Source organism: Harpia harpyja, chromosome 5, assembly GCF_026419915.1.
Source record: "Harpia harpyja isolate bHarHar1 chromosome 5, bHarHar1 primary haplotype, whole genome shotgun sequence".
In the NCBI taxonomy this organism is placed as follows: domain Eukaryota; kingdom Metazoa; phylum Chordata; class Aves; order Accipitriformes; family Accipitridae; genus Harpia; species Harpia harpyja.
In genome coordinates, this window is record NC_068944.1 from 47,310,037 (window position 1) to 47,327,539 (window position 17,503).

The 17,503-nt window shown below is 39.7% G+C and overlaps 1 protein-coding gene across 5 annotated transcripts in view; it reads right to left on the reverse strand.

Annotated features, from left to right (window-relative positions):
* The window catches only part of TPD52 (tumor protein D52), a 130,435-nt gene that overhangs the window by 86,811 nt on the left and 26,121 nt on the right, over window positions 1–17,503 (reverse strand). For 2 of the 5 annotated variants that reach the window (XM_052786752.1, XM_052786749.1), the window contains exons 2-8: window positions 13,533–13,648; window positions 11,069–11,217; window positions 10,090–10,191; window positions 9,058–9,084; window positions 4,590–4,631; window positions 3,125–3,173; window positions 457–2,023 (exon numbers count right to left, since the gene is read on the reverse strand). In XM_052786752.1, coding sequence (XP_052642712.1) covers window positions 1,907–2,023; window positions 3,125–3,173; window positions 4,590–4,631; window positions 9,058–9,084; window positions 10,090–10,191; window positions 11,069–11,217; window positions 13,533–13,648 — 602 coding nt within the window. In that variant the 3' untranslated portion in view covers window positions 457–1,906. Of the gene's footprint in view, window positions 2,024–3,124; window positions 3,174–4,585; window positions 4,632–9,057; window positions 9,085–10,089; window positions 10,192–11,068; window positions 11,218–13,532; window positions 13,649–17,503 lie in introns of those variants that run through there. The other 3 variants (XM_052786750.1, XM_052786751.1, XM_052786753.1) reach the window with 3 other exon arrangements.

Consider the following 17,503-nt stretch of genomic DNA (forward strand, 5'->3'; position numbering starts at 1 on the left):
TCACAACCCAGAAAGCCCAACTCTGGACTAGATGACCCTTCTGTTTATCAGTTAGATAAATAAAAAAAAGAACCCATACAGCAAGGACCATGTTCCAGTAGGACCTGCCCTACATGGTATTGACCCCGTAGGCAAAGAGCTCCACTCCCACTGTGTTATTCCATTCTCCCCACCTTTGTTGAGGTGTAGCTGTCAGAGGCTGAGGGTACATCTCAACCCATTTTCTGAACTTCCCAATATAATCAGGGCAGTTTATGTAAGCCATAAACTTACATGTAAGCCCCTAGAAGTCAACCTAGGCCTGCTCTTCTCTAGGAAGGCCAAGCTCATCCACACAGAATCAGCCTAGTTCAGTAGTATAGATCAACACTACTTTGAAACCATACTTACAGGACTGTTCCAATCAGAAATAAAAAATTCTTATTTATATAATCTTCCATATTCACAAGACAATACTTGACTCACAGGTTTTTATTAAGCTTCTCACATGTAATTAAGCATATATACTACATCTGACATGCTAACAAGGTTGTCAGGAGCCAACATTTTTTTTCCTCCAGACATTGGTGGCAGCTGGAAGTTTCATGGATTTCACACAAATGTTTCAAAACTTGTTTCCAGTTCTAAGCACAGCAATAAAACACTTGGCAAAAGTTCTAACCATACTGACACCATGCGCCAGAAACATACAAAATACAAGAAATTTGAAGAGTACATCAGATAAAGCAACATGTAGGAGAACAGATCTTATAAGACAGCTATGCTGCAGTATGACGCTGCACCTCTCGAAACACATTTCTGGAGTCCTGGAGTCTTAAACAGGAATAGGGGTGCCAGTGGAACAGGCCTTTAACATGTTAAAAAAAAAAAAAACAAAAAAAAACCAACCCAAAAAACAAAAACCAAAAAAACCCAGACAGTGTAGCAGATGTTTTCAATGGTCAGCCTACAACGGAAACAACATGCCTACAACGGAAACAACATTAGCATTTGAGAGCGATTCTCTTGATGCCTAAAAAAGAACCACTTCCGTGCTCAGGCTTATTCTTAGAATCCATGCTTTGTTAGTGTAAATGTGACACCACCATGTGTGAATTAAGATGAACCTATTCACGACTGATCAAAAGTTCAGAAGAGTGCATCTTACCACGTTAACATGATGTACAAAAACCAAGACTGAAAATGTTATTGTGACTGAACCAAACCAGCACTACTAGGCATCTTGCTTCCATTTGTGATGGTCAGAAGTTTGCCAGGTGGATAATCCACAGACAAATCAGTGAGTTTTAGAGGTTATATATTACCCTATCCGCAACTGTTGTATGAGGAACATGCTTGTAAGACAGTATGTTCCTACCCATGTGTAATCCTGCTATGAATAACTTGTTTAATGCCTGCTGAAGCAGAAGTCCTTTCTTTAGCTGGGAGTGATCCTCCTAGTCCGGTGTCCCAGGCAGGCAACCCTTAACTAAAATAATCACAATGGAGTGAAGTAACAAGCTTCAGTTTGGCGGCAGCAGCAGTAGATTCATAATGATTAAGTTGAGCAGTAGTTACAGATTCAAAAGAAATTATGTATCCACAGTATATGTACAGTATAATTAACTTCTCAAAAGAGGGTTTTTTTTCATTGCTATATTTTAAAGGTTGCCTTCAAATTACAGATAAGTCCTTTAAATGCTTGAAAGGCATAAAAATTCCCCTTCCCACACAAAACCCCAAACAATGTATTTTAGTTTCAAAAATATTTTGAACCCACAAACAAGCTTGGTATCAGTTAATCTGGTAAAATAGCTACGTGCTAAATAAAAGCACATCTGGTTGAAAGAGCGCAAAGAACGTTACAAGTGTGCTTAGTTTTTGCTTGCAGCATCTGGCAGTGGGTAGCAGGACAGAGGCAGGAATCTCAGTGGGTCTCCTCCTGTGTCTGTTCTGCAATAGTTTCTGTGGCACTGGCATTGGCAGCAGAGTTGAGAACTTCTCCAAAGTCTCCCCCGGCAGGTTTGCTTCCTCCAACTTTAGACTAGAACATAGAGAGCGCCTCAACATAAAATTGCAGTTACTTGGCATGCCAAACACGCTTAACTGTATAAAATCAGTACCTCTGCATGACTAAGTTTAATAACTCTTTTCAGCAGAGCAGCTTTTCCAGGACTGAGCTACCTCCACAATAGTCCAAAGACAAGTCTTGAAGTTATCATGCAGAAAACAATCACCAGCAGCAGATTAACAAAGCAGTCTCCCTCTGACTTTGAGATACACAAAACATGAAGCAGCCTTGATTCCAGGGAGTCTGAAGGTTGACAGACCTTAAAAATGAATTCAGGTATGCAGCCTTTCAAGCCATTTAGGCTTTGAAACATTGAGAGTTAAAACTCGCTTCTGTATTGCTCGAGAAAGAACCTTGAACAGTTTTCAGTCTCAACAGCAATTCCCAAGATCTTTAGCGGAGCATAGCAACTATTTTACTTTCTCCAGGTAACGTGTTTGCCTTTTCACTTCCCTCTACAGTGTATATATATCCTGTGGGATGGCCAGAGTGTTAATGCCAATTAGTTTGCAAGGGGATGCCTATCTCCCCAAGCTATTGCTTGCATGCTTCTCATCCAACCCAGTGTGCCCACAAGAACAGTCCAATCTGGTTCCAGTTACAAGTGATTTTTTACCTGGAGAAGCTATTAATGGTTGTTCCTGGCACTTGAGGCTTTTGTGAGTAAATTTTAAATTAAGGTACTAAGGCCTTACATATTTTATGCCAGAATTAAGAGAAAGATCCCAAGCTATTTTCCTGTGTAGGATACTAGTCCTTAGGAAGGCATGGAAATAAAAGCCTAGACCATTTTGGATACATAATACTAGGTATGTTATGCTAGGTGTTTGTGCAGTTTAGCTAGCTGTTTGTCTTCCTAGTTAAGGGCATCCTCCTGTAAGAGGTGCAGGAAGCCCATTTTGTTATTCTTGGATCATTAGGCAGAGAAGCCATTTCCACAGTACTTAAAAAGATGTAATCTAAGCATCTTCAACAGTTTACCAGTAACTAAAAAACAGGCTACCCAGAGTCCACTTCAGTCTTTTCTCCACATCCACAGCTCCACAATCACAGAGGCCTTTTAGTAATGCTTACCTTTAAGTTTTCAACTTTTTCCTCAAAGGATTTGAAAGTAGGAGAATTTCTAGGAAAATAAAAAAAAGGAACCACACAATTAAAAACATATCTGATTAGTCTACATCAGAAAACAAGCAGACAGTTGCTTTTTCCAATGTCAGCATGAGTTTTGTTTGTTTGGGGCGCTCTCCTTGTTTTAAGGGTAGCCTAAAAATAGTTTAGATCTGGATCTCCTCAAGTACTACAAAACTAAAATTCAAACACACTCAAGTTGCAGCTCATTTGTATCTTTGGCATTGCCAACTAAGCATTGCCAGGTTTAGTGATAGGATCTTTCATCACAACATGGAAGGTGGAAGTAGCAAGTATTTTAGGTTTAGCTTATTATTCCCAGTGATTTCAAACAGGTTTCTGTCTTAAAGGATTTGTTCAGAAAAGCTTAGTCATCACTTCTGGTTAGCCTAGTATATTATTGCTGAAGAAAGCTTGTCATCAGAGATTTTTCACTTGTTATAGGAAAACTAGTTCAGTTTAATAGGCTACGGGTTCAATTAACAAAACATGGTTTGCAGTGGCATTTTCTGCTAACACGCTAAATTTAACACAGACTCCCCCTTGCCTTTTAAGTGCTGGAGACAGCTGTGATTACAAGTGGTAAATTCTGCATATGAAGAACAGGACCACTTGGGATTTTCAATGCTTAGGGCCAGTGTATTATTTATTAGGGTCAGAGAAGTGGCTTAATGCTCCAACTAGCTGCCACTGCCATTTGCAAATTTGTGCAACAGCTTGTACACCTCTTCTGCCTTTATGCAGGACGGAAAATGCTTGCCTTTGGCAGACCGGGACTAAGGATTCGTGGCAGATTCAAAACAAAATTATTATATAAAAGATGAAAGACAGGAGGGTTTTTTCAAAAAGGGTCTTAAGCTTCCCTTCTCCCTTTGCTTGGTATTTGTGTAGGTCACCCACGCTTAGTAGCACTCTTTCATTTGGGAAAGCACACAGTGACATATATATACACACATACACACACACTCATATATATCAAACCAGACTCTCTCAGGAGATGGAGGGACACAGTGCCAAGCAAGGGGAGAGAAAAAGGCAAGCACTCCAACTCAGCAAGAGGCTTTTTGTGAAACCACAGCATTTTTTACTCACTTTCATTGTTCCAAAACAAATGCCAAGCTACTGCCTTTTAAACTTGGAATCATTTAGTAGCATTACATTTCTAATTGTCACGGAAAAGTTGTTATAGTTCTCCAAACAGCTGGGAAGTGCACTTGGTCACATTCCAGATGTGCAATAACCACCACCATTAAGCAGAAATAAATTTTATCCTATATGTTAGTGCAGGAAATCCATTACAAAGTTGGGTGGGTTTTTTGGTTTTGTTTTAAATCTGTTAGTTGACATAAGTTTGACTTGATTCCACACATGAAAAGAAATAAACCCAACAGCTGGATTATGCATACATTACCTCATAATAGGCATGCTAATTGAATGTTGTATGGAGCGTATACTAAATGCCAGCATTAAGAAAAAAGAAAGCAAGAAGTTAGTTTAAGTGATAGACTGAGAAGAGCTTAGAGATCTGACTTCTGGATACTATCTTTCATAAATAGCCAAACAGTTATGCAGTCTTATATAGTAACTGCTTAGTTTTGCTTTTTTAAATTGCTTAGCCATGCATACACACAAGTACATCAGAGCAAAAGCTGCAACAACTTATTTTCCTTTTTAGAAAGATTCAAATGCCATGCTTGTTAGTACATATTCTGCTTAGCTGCAACAGTCTGTCTACTCATTAAGTTTCTCAAGCAATGACAGTCATGCTGCATTTACAGTTTTGATGGTATCAGGTAGAAAGTGAGCACTCGAGTCTTATCAATCAAATAATCTTCCTACTGAAAGAATTATTCCTACATTCAGAAGGCTTCCATTTCAATTCAGTGTAAGATTTCCATACTCATCAATACAAATTATCTGCTTGTCAGTATAAATTATCTAGCAAGAGCAGTCACATCAGTCTATATTCAAGGTCAGGTTTGTGCTGGGGGCAGGGAGAAAATCCTAGTCTCAACCCTGTTCTGAAATTCATGGAGGATTTCTGTAACCTGCCAGTGTTCCTATATAGTTACTGTTTGTTTAGTGACAATACACACCTACTCCTAGAAGGTGACTGGATATAGGTTAAGGAGCTCCCAAATAACTTCAAGACCATCTGGAATCTAATTTAGTTCCATATTCTAGAAAACCCCTGTTTACTCTTGATACAAATTAGTCTTGTATGTTAAATGTTTCTTGTAAAATACCACAATAGTAAGTTAGAAAAACTGATGATCACCGTTTTTCATAACTATATTTGGAATGTCAAATTTTGACTGGGCTTTATGATGTACTTCAAGAGAATACTTTCCAGGCAATTGCTAGGGGGAAAAAACCAAAACAAAAATCTCTCACATTTGATGCACCTCCAAAACTCCAATTAGTATTTCAGCACAACGGAAGACACACTCACAGAAGAAAGAAGGTTCTGTGTTCATTGCAGAATGAGTTTTAAGAGATTCCTTCAGGAGGCTCATCAGTAGAATACAGTGATAGAAAAAACAACTACACACATTAAAAGTTCCCTTAAGGTTGGGATCCCTTAAGGCAGATGCACAACTGAAGGTTGGTTTGTTGGTACAGTGTACTGTGAATCAGATACACAAAGGCCAGATGGTGTCCTGACACAACATCAGTAATGTGTGGCCATGTTCCATCCCTTTCCCCAACCCCATTTCTGCTGTTTCATCTTCACAGATGGTTTGGCTTCCACAAGCTTTTCCAGAGCACGTAGAAGCTGATTGTCTTCTGGAGTGTAATTTATATTCCTCCCTGTGATGTGGATTACTACAAGTTCTGGTCTTGCTATGGGCCAAGTTTTAGAACAGAACTACGCTGATACTAACTAGTTCTCTTTGTCCAGTCACGCTCAGCCACTTCCCCTCCCCCTGCAAGAAGTTTAAGGGTAAAGAGGGTAAAAGTTACCTTCTTTTCCCCATATATATATATATTTACAATCTGTAGACCTGCTCACACAGAAGAGCAACAACCTGTGGTGTACTGCAGATCTTTTAAAAGGTGTCTAGGGAAGTTTACTTTAATCTCATAGAGATCACTTAATGGAAGAACTATTCATACATTCATGAAGGATTTACTTGCTGTTGTACAATACACTTACGTATACTCAGTATCCATTTTGTAAAGTGTCACCATAAGACAGTATATAGTTTTAGCACAGCATGATCTGTTTTGCAAGACAACTTGATTAGATAACTGCAGTTCATCTTTTTTTAACATCAAATCACCTGTTCTTCAAGTAGTGCAAATAAGCACGATTAACCCTTGAAAAGCTTTACAAAGAAGAGAACTTGTATTTCTTTTCACAAATGACAGAATGCCACAAAGCACTCACTGAACTAGGCCATCAAGTTGGGCGGTTTGAAGAGAAGCCCTTTTTACAATGCTCACAAGCAAACCAACCGCTAGCTTTTTAAAAATGTAAAACCAAAAAAGTCACAATAAGTTGCTCTCCAGCTGCATTAAAAGCTATCTCATCCTTTACGTGATTATTTTTTATAGCTACTACATTGCCTCACATTTTGAAAATGCACAAGGAGGTATGCCAGAGTCCCTGCCTGGAAAACATGGGCTTAAGAGTACATAAGCACTAGTTATTTGCTTTTGTTAATAGTTAGGTTTCCAGCTGATATGCTGATCAATGATGGTATTTAGGAGTCCATGATCATATCAGATTTCCAAAGCAAGCAAAGAAAGTTATTCTGCAATCTCAGAACAGGGCAAAGATGAGGACTTCTGCTCCGTAATATGGATGCAGTGCAAGAGGAGCTAAGTGCAAAGTCACGATTGCTCAGGAAGTTTGCAGAGCACTACATCTTGGTACTACTGGTTTTTTGCACATAATATTGATGTTGCATACACAAGGATGGCTAGCTCATCTAAAGTTCAAAACATTCTTATAACGGAGAATAAAGGTATTAAGAGAAACCTAAGAAAGAACAGAGTTCATTTTCAACATAACAAAAAGCAGAGGAAACAAACACAAAAAGGAAGCAATAATGCACTGACTTCACACTACCAGTCCCCTCTCTTCCTCTCTATTTCAGTACTTTCCAAGTTCACAGCTCTACCAGCTGCCTTACTCCCTTTTACAACTCCCTCCAAAATCACTTTGCAATGCAAGAATTAAGACCTGCATGTGATGTTAGCTGCATGGAACGTGGAAATAGTCCAACACAGTAGAAATCATGCCATTACAGCTAAGAAGTCCTTAAGCTAAAACAGTCCAAGAAAAGCAAAGCCACGATGAAGCAGCCACATAAGAGATTAAGAATAAAAATGCACCTGCATATTCAGTATTTGTTCAAGTAAGTATCAGGCCCATCAATTCTCATTTCCAGCAAACAACTTGGGCATCTAAAACTTTAGAAAGTTCAGACTTGCGCAGTCTTAAAAGCAGACACCACTTGAGTAGTCACATAAACCTGGGACCCGAATTCACTGGTTGAATCCCAGATGAACTTGGTCCTCACAAAAGCAAAAAACTCTAAGGTTTTTAATCTCCTGTTTAAGTGCAACTAAGATCTTGAACAGGACTAATTCTTCCCACTTTTTTCGTTTTGTTTTTCAACCCAGCTGCTCCTGTATTTATAACACCACCTTGAGTTTCAATTGCTGTGATTCTCCCCAAGAAGCACAACAGTGTGGACTCCTCTGGCCCTGTTACATTCCCTCCCAGTGGCCCAGTTTCTGACAGAGTACTCAACACCCACCTAGGCACTAACTTGAGTAATTAGGACACTCTTCCTTTGAGATATTAAACTGCTGAAGCCAGAAGAGAGCTATGAGTCTCTGCTGGTCCTTGTCAAATGCAATAGTCTAATACTAGTAAGGGAACACCATAGCCTTAAGAAAGGTGAACCCTGTTAAGTGAGCAGCCGAGCTCCGCATCCAAAAGTTATAGAGACATCTTCCAGGCTCCCTTTGTCTTACTGATGCTAAAGGGGAGGTCTTTCAGACAGGCTGCTATTCTTATACTTGAGCAAACTGAGCTCACTTCAGAGTCTGACAGCATCCTGTGCTGCTGCCCATCTCCTCCCCAGGCACTGCCCCTGGGGCTATAGCTCCTAGTTAGTATTCTAGGAGCCAGATCCCTACATCTTTATAGAGGTCCTACTGCTGTCTTTAGCTAATTAGTGGAAGAGTACAGAAAAGATGAAGCCAGACTCAGAAGTGCGCATAGACAGGATGAGAGGCAATAGACAGAAGTTGCTACACAGGAATTTTAACTACTGAAAACTTAACATTGCATATTTGCTTAGACTAGGCAGATAAAAGGCAATGCAGACAAGGTAACTAAAATATGCAGTGCCTGGAGCTGCTAAAGTAATCAAGTCAAAGATAAGGACTGTTTCACTGGACAAACTATGAACAGAGAATGCATAAACTATTTTACATTTAGACTCTAGTAATTTGATTAGAGTCACAATGCTAAACAGTCATTGTAATAGACACAAAAAAGGGAAAATTTCTACTCTGTCAAGGCACAAACACTGTACAGACAAAGAGAAGGAGGAGTTCTGCATGCCATTGACCTCAAAACCATATTCTGTGTCTTCACAAAATTCAACAGATTCCTTTCTTACAAGGAAGAGAGACTAACTGATTATTATGTATTCTCAAGATTTCATGTTCTGGGATAGTTACCAGGTGAACATGAAGAAACATCTTCCCTGACATTAAAAGAGCTTCAGTTTTACATTAACTAACACTGGAGAAAAAAAAAGAAATTACCTTTTACAGACAAAACTTATTTAAAGATTTTAATCGAGACAGTCTGACTACATGCTTAGTTTCAGAAACAATTCTTGCGCCCACCTTACCTAAAGGAATGTGAAAATGCCTGTAGTCTGCACAATGCCAGAGTAAGCATTAAAGAGAGAAAGGAAGTTCTGATAAATCTGAAGAAAAATATGTAACTGTGTGGCTGCACCTCAAAGTGTTTTGTCACTAGACTTCAGAAAGCAAGAAAGAGGTTAATGGCAGCACTTTAAAACAGAGGGCTGATTTTATTACACTGCTTTCCAATGCAGCAATATTCTGTTAGAATGTGTGAATTTTTATTTGTCCAATAATTGGAAAATAAGTTTGATCCACTATTTGCAACAAATTACAAGCAGAGATGAATAGTTGTATATGTTCCAGTAGTAAAAATTATATAATCAAACAAAGAATTGTAAGCTAAGAATATGATTGGATTGCATCCAGGAAGAGTTTTACGTGCATCTTACAATAGTGCTAAAAATGACCACCAAACTTACCTAATTTGCATGAAGGGCTGTGTCAGTTGACACAAGGTCAAAATATGTTGTATGCCAATATTTAAGAATTAAAAAGTGCCAATAGTCTATGAAAAAGGTAATAAAATCAAGCCACTGCTATGAGGTAGAACCACTTACAAAGAAATAAAACACACCTGAAGGGAATCACACACAAGACAAAAAAACCCAACAACCAAACCACAAACAGTTAAAGACATTAGTTGTTTAAAGGTAGTATTCCACTAGCTGAGAAAGTCAGAGAACAGAACTGACAATGCTATGTGCATCACACAGAGGCAGGCAGAGACACTACCACCTGCAATCCTACCAGAAAAATAAGAGTAGCAGTGGAGGTAATAGCATACATTGCTTCTCTTGCATATATAAAATACACACCACAGAACTCTTCTGCATCAGTGAGGACATAACAAGCAGATTTTGCAGCAAGTCGCTCAGCTCTCTTAAAACATACTGAGGGTTCTTGATAGATTAACTTTTAGAAGTGCTAGGTATGTTAACAGCATAAATTTATTTCAGTGATCACCTGCTTAAATAAAAAAATGCAACTACTTGGGAAAAGCTAAAGAAACCTACCTGACATCTTCAAACTTCTTGGTTATGACTGAACCAACAGATGAAAAAGCAGCAGAAGCCTTCTGACCAGCCTGAGACAGGGTTTCTGACGTTTTCTTGTATCTGTGTTCAAATAAAATTAAGTCTGTAGTTATTTTAATAGAACACATAAGGAACCTTTTAGCATATGTAAATTTGTATCAAACCCAGAGGTATACTTCAACTTTGGGGTCAAATGGACAAGCTACTTAAGAGATTATTTTGAGCCATTGCAGTCCCCTCTGGCTACAGCATCTCTGCCACCTCTGACTTCAGATCAGGTTCACCAACATGCACCCAGAACAGATGCTATCTGCTATTGTAGGACTTCTAAAAAACAAAACAAAACAAAAACCACAAAAAAACCCCACACAAAAAAAACCCCAAGAAAACAACACCATGCACACACACTGAAAAAGAACAGAGGTCTATTTTTTGTGCCAAGCGTCTAAAATCTTGTACTGAATGGTTTTGTTAATAAACTTCACCATAAAAAGTTTGAGGTACATCCTCTTACATTCTGTATACTCATTAACTGCAGAAGGCTGTTCACTCTAGACCATAAGCTAACAGTTGTGTTTGGCAAGAACATTAACTGTGACTTTGCGCTATTCCTGCACGAGCTCAGTTTACAACAATTTTTTCAGGCTGGAAAAGAGGGGTATTCTGTTGGACTTAGGACACCTTGGTATCTCAGTAATGGTATCTCAGATCTGTCAGACAAAAAGTGTATTAGAATCACCCATATTATGGTCAATCATTCTTATTTGGCATGAGATGATATGGCTAGTAGGGGCCTTCTTGAAAGAAATCTATGATGATTTATCCAGATAAGTTTTAGTGCAACCTTACTTTGTGTTATCTACACTCATTTCACAAGAACAGAGGGTTTAGATGTGACACAAGTACTACACAGTTTTCACCTCAACAGCTGAGACAATCATTGTGAACCGGTACATACGCTGTGGTTGATGTAACATCTTGCCAGCTTTTGGTAATGTTCTGCCTTAGTTCCTGTAATGAGTTAATTCCCAGCTTTCTCTTGATTTCTGCTAGATGCTTCTCTTTGGCAGCTAGCACTTGTGAGAGCGTCTGGATTTCCTCTTCCACCTGTGGCAGCAGAGTTGATGAGAGGTAAGTTAACAAGCAATATACCCAGCCATTTAACTATGTATTTATTAAAACATCTACTAGGCATCAGTAATGGGAGGGCTAACGCTTTTGTAACATTGCCTCACAGTTGTTTCTAAATACTAAAAGGGAAATCCAACATAGTCTACAACAAGAGCTAGTGAGAAAGTAATCTACCTACAGCTAGCTATTACTGGAATATGCACAAGGGAGTTGGTAACTAAAAGACCATATAGTTAGAAATCATTACCTTTAGACAACATTAGCCTATGTGAAGCTTGAAGATTAGTCAAACCTGGGACAATCGCCAAGCCTGTATTCTCCTTCCATATCAGAAGAGACACCAATGTATGACCAGTATCAGGAAGCTCAGAGCATGTCTGATCCATACACAAGTTTTGTCTCCTTGCTTGAACAGAAAGGTTCTTTTGTGGCTTAAGCCAGCAATTGCAGGCTGGATCCAGCCAGAGGAGTGCCTTCCCCAGAGCAGGGGTGGAAATGGTGGCAGACAGACTGAGCAGTTTAAAAAAAAAAAAAAAACCAACAAAAAAACCCCACCCCCACAAAAACAAACAAACAAAACCCCACCCCAAAAAAACCAAAAACCCACAACAAAAACACAGCACCTGTTCAGCAACTAGAAAACTGTATCATTTGTATGCTTCCTTCTTTACATAGATGGTCACTTAAGCTTCTCACAGAAGCATGACCAGATCATGATCAGAGATCTCAAAACAGTTTTATGATACCATTCTGCGGGCTATATAGATGTGACAGAGGCACTAAGGCCATGTGTACAAAGGTGAAGGCATACATCCAACCCTACTTCCTCATCCAGACTGGACCACCCTACTTCAGAGTATCAGGCTGCCCACTCATTTAAGCTGCTTTGAGGAAATACCAGATCTTCAATGTACCTTTGGTTTGGATACCTGTCTGAAGTCCAACGTGATGTACCCTAGCAGGACCAGATTTCCCTTACCATCTTCAGCTGATTGGTTTTGCATGAAATAATACTCAGGACTACCAAAACCAAGACTGCATTAAATGTGCTTATTTCACAGCTAACGTTTGTTTGCCAACCTTAGACTTAAGTTAGTGTCTATTATTAGGGTCCTAAAGTCACATAGAGCTACAAAAGAAAAAAGACTGGTGACTCAATAAAGCTTGACTCTGACAACTTTTGAAATGCATGTATGTTGTGGTTTAAGCCCACCCAGCAACTAAACACCATACAGCTGCTCACTCACTTCCACCACCACCCAGTGGGACCGGGGAGAGAATTGGCGGGGGGGGGGGGAGTAAACTCATGGATTGAGATAAGAACAGTTTAATAGGACAAAAACAAAGAAAATAATACTTATGATAATAACAATAATAATAAAAGAATTGGCATATAAAAAACAAGTGATGCACAATGCAATTGCTCACTACTTGCTGACCGATGCCCAGTTAGTTCCTGAGCAGCAATCTGCCCCCCCCCGGGCAACTCCCCACAGTTTATATACTGGGCATGACATCACATGATATAGAATATCCCTTTGGCCAGTTTGGGTCAGCTGTCCTGGCTGTGTCCCCTCCCAACTCCTCATGCCCCCCCAGCCTTCTGGCTGGCTGGGCATGAGAAGCTGAAAAATCCTTGACTTTAGACTAAACATTACTTAGCAACAACTGAAAACATCAGTGTGTTATCAATATTCTTCTCATACTGAATCCAAAACATAATACTGTACCAGCTACTAGAAAGAAAATCAACTCTATCCCAGCCAAAACCAGGACAATGTATCAGGCTGAATATTTGACTGTCCTTCAAACAGTGCTACTTTAACTCACTCTTAAAAAAAATTCTGCTATATGAACTATGGACAAGACTACCTGGTTAGACATTAGCAAAACAGTGTCTACACAGATATTACTACAAAGCATCCTTCATGAAAACAACAGCTTTAGTTACTCCACAACAGTTGAGACAATACCTGGTTTTGGCTTCCAACCATGTTCTCTTTGACAGCTTATTTACCCCCTTCTCACTTGAGGGGAAAAAAGGCGTTTATGCATCTTGGTTTAAGATCTGTACACTCAGCACTTCTAGCTTAATTCCCCATAGCTAGAAGTGGCTGTTCTTTTCTCCTTGACACCTTCCCTTTCCCTCCCTGCAATACACAGGACAGCCATACCCAGCTTCACACACTCACAGAATAAATATGCAAAGCATTAACTGTATGTTCAAAGACAGCATTATCCCAGATTTTCATTCTCAAAACCAGTTTAAGAACTATTTGCAAGATATTTACCTTAGCAAGCTCTTTTCTTAGCTCATCCTGTTCTTCTTCTGAGAGTGTTTCTGCCATATCAACTGTAGCAGCAGCATCCTCTCCAACCTCAGGCATAGAGTCACTTCTCAGCAGCCCTTGAGGTGAATAAACCATTAGAATTCAGATCATCACATGTCTGCCAGATAGCAGCTAATATTAATATACAGCCCTTTTGTGCCAGTGGACAAAAGAAAACTGATGAGAGGACACCAAAGTCACGCTCCCCGAGTGCTTACAGGAAACTAGAGGCATTTTGCTGGCTGTTTTGTTCTATCAAGTTTTATTAAAGCTTAATGTAATTGCAACTGCTGCTCTAAGAAGAGACTGGAAACACATTGAGAACAACGCATGCCACTACTCTGATAAAAACCAAGGCACAGAATGCTATGTCCCAACCAGTAGTTCCTACACAGCCTTTGCCCAGGAGTCCATGTGCTCTCTGTTCTCTCTTGCTCATGCGGCACAGAAACTCTGGAAGCACTGGAGGTGCTCGAGACCAATGCAGAGGCTCCCTCCCTGCTCTCTGGATCAGATTAAGAAATGTCTGTTTCTCAGCACACTGGGAGCAGTCATGGCAAAAAGCAAGCTCAGCAACAGCTGAGAAAAGGGTTGCACTGCAAGTACAAACTCCTTTCCCTTACCCTGCTCAATCTCTCTATCCCTAGTAGTTGGGACCACTGTGGTAGAAAGTCATAGGTACTGTGGAACCAGAAGTAAGCTGCTGTTTTGCACCTGGACATTAAGACAGATGGGAAGCCTGGAGAAGGAGCTTGGGAACAAAAGGCCGTCACTTCAGACAAACCGGTGGAATGGTGAGAAGGGTCTAATGAGGATGTGCATCCACTCACACTGCTGCCTCTTCCCCTTCCAAACCCAGAAACCAAAACTCTGCCAAACTCCTCTGTATGAATCCCAAACATCCCTATGGTCACAGCATCAGGAAAAGGAAGGAGAATGATATTATTTATATTACTATGATGCACTCACTTTAAAGATTCATTTATTCTTACTCCTTAGTGCTTGCAGTAAGATCACTTTAAACACCTTTTAATGCAACAAACAAATTTTTCCAGCAAAAGATTTCCCATTTTGAATCTTTGTAGCTGACACTTAAACATACAGTTTGCCAGAATTAAGAAATCTTGTTCTGATTTGCAAAGAGACCAGTTTGCAGAGAGACTGCATGCTGGAATGATTGTAGATTCCCAGAACTAATTATCTATTCAAGAGGAAAAATAGCTTTATAGATAGTAAAAAAGAATTGAAAAAAAATCTCAAAATAGAAGAAAAAAACCCTAAAACTAGGAGGATTGTTTGTTTGTAAGGAGAGAGGGTGAGAGTGTGTGTGTATGTGTATATATGTGTATAGAAATATACAATTCAGACAAGTTGAGTTCCCTTACTAGTCACTATAGAAATTAACCAGATAAAATTCCATCCTCATTTCAGCAGCTTCTGGTGGCACTCCATACTGCCATTTGGTCTGGGAATCCAAAGCCTCATTAACATGCAATGAGACCACCACTATGATTTCGTTGTGAGGCTTGATGTCAAATAGCTACACCACAATCAACTGAAAAGTCAGGGAAAAAAAGATTCTGCGAGTCTGTAATTAGTTGTAAGTATTCTATGAAACATGCTCCTAGCAGCTGTCAAGCCTAAGAAAAGAAGAGGCCTTGTTCTTCTTGATCAAGTTACTGAACTGAGGTAAAGCTCAATTCCACAAATTCTTTCCAAAACAGTATGTTTTCTGCCTCTATTTGTGTCCAGAACACTTGTCCTCTAGAAGCACACTGCTACATGGGCAGAACATTTGTAAATGGTTAAGTTACCACTGAGTACACCGAGAAGGAAGCATACAGAAAGCAACTGAATCCCCATTCTGCATTTATTTATGATATTTCTATCACATTTTCCCAGAGATTTACATCTGTCTTCTATACAAAAATAATGTAGTTCCTACAGGTTTCCCAATATGCTATTTTCTGGCAGAAATCTAGGGCAGAAAAAAAGTTCAAGTCTAATGCCCAAACCAAAGCACAGCACTACAGCACCAAAAAAAAGTATTACGGCTCATGTCTCACAATCAGATAATTTTTTATACACCAATGTATTTCCTTTTCTTAACATCAAACGGTTAAGAATGCCATACCTTTTTGTCAAATTGCTGTTTATCCTATTAACTACATATGCCTATACTGAAGGAAAAATAACAACTTAAACTGCATTTTCCCCTGACACTCTATGACCCCCAGTATGTTAGCCTCCGACTCCTGCCCTTGCTCTCCATCTGCAGGCCCTTCAGGGACTACAGAGCTTGCTGTTGTGAAAGCCATTTCAGAAAGTTTGCAAGTACCAAAGACCATGCTGACTCCAAGAGCATTAGCACATCCAGCTGAAAGTCTGTTCAATCTGGTTATGAACAGTCATCTGGATTATCTCACCAAAAGTAGATCAAGTGAATCCAGCAGTAGGAAAACATGCTGGATTGTCTCCTGCAGCAATAGCTTCTGTTTTGGGAATGTACCTTCTCTTTGGAAAACTAGTGTTTTAAGGGAGTTTGTACTGCTTGTTGCCTACACTGAACTTAAGACACAATGCTAAGAAGCAAGGGAATGATCTCTCCTCCCCTTCCCATTTCTAGACCTTTTAGGAAGACTTGAAATCACTGCTACTTAGAGTCCTCCATACCTCAACGCTGTAGATCTAACCATGCCTTCCTCTCCTCGCCTTCTGCCCCCCTCCCCTTTACGACTTTTTCTTTAGCTCCATTTGAAGTATGCGAACACCTTCCTATCAGTCTTTATTCTGGTACCTCCCCTGTTACTGTTCACCTCTGCTTGCTTTGCTCTCATTCCTCAGTTCACTTCAATACTTGCAGGACACAGTTCAACTGTGCTATGGGAAGGCCATGCTAGGCAGCCTGACCAAGAAGCAGTTGTCTACACAGATAACAACCCACAGACCTCCACAATGGCATGGCTACAACCCAAATATACCCCATAAACGAGGGCTGACAGACAGCAAGATCCTGGCTTTGAGCAAGCTTCATAAGGAAAGGTGCACAGCCCACCTTAGGCATTTTTGTGGGGTGCGGGGCAAGAAACCAGAGAAATAGCAGTCAGCCAGCAGATGGAAATACTTCGGCTCAATCTGTTATTAAGAGAGCATTTCTCACTTGTGGTCTTCTCTGTTCACCAGCAGAACTGCTGTTAATGACTTCCAACTTGTTACCGGCTTTCAACTTTTTGCCTTTCATTATGTTAGTTGTCTTGCATCTTTAGTTGCAAAGGACTTAAAATTCAGTTTGGTACTCTGATTGCTATAACGAAGTTTAGCTGAGCATTTCACATCTCTTAAACCCTTAAACAGAGTAAAAATTATGTTGGGGAAAAAAAAAATGGGAAGACTTACCAAGTATTGGGAAAACTTACCTAGTTTTAAGGTCAGTTTTTAGGTGTCTGTATTTCTAAGATTAACATATTATCCCAGCAGCTTATTAGATCTACTTAAATAAACCAAATAAAGACATGAACAATTTAGTTGATTAGGATTCCACAGATCATGTTCAGGGAAATGGCACTTAAGTCCCTATTATTCTGCCAGGGTAGGCAAAGCATTAGTGTTATTCAATTTACACTCAGGTTTTCTGGTTTGTGGTTTGCTTTGGTTGGTTGCAACGCAAGTTTGTGCTCTATTTTGACCAGAAGTTCCTACCTCTTTCTGGCCTGAATTCAGAGATTAGCAGTAAACATTAGCAGTTTAAGGAAGTACTGGTCATTTCAGATGGGCAGCCTCTGGAGTGGGAAAGGGTTAGCCTTCACAAAGCTTTATCTTTAGACGGACATATTCTGTGTCAGACACTCAGAATGAGCATTTTGGCTATCACTATACAGTTGGCAAAGCTAAAGAAAAAAGGCACTTGTTAAGAGTTCAGGAGAACAAGCTGT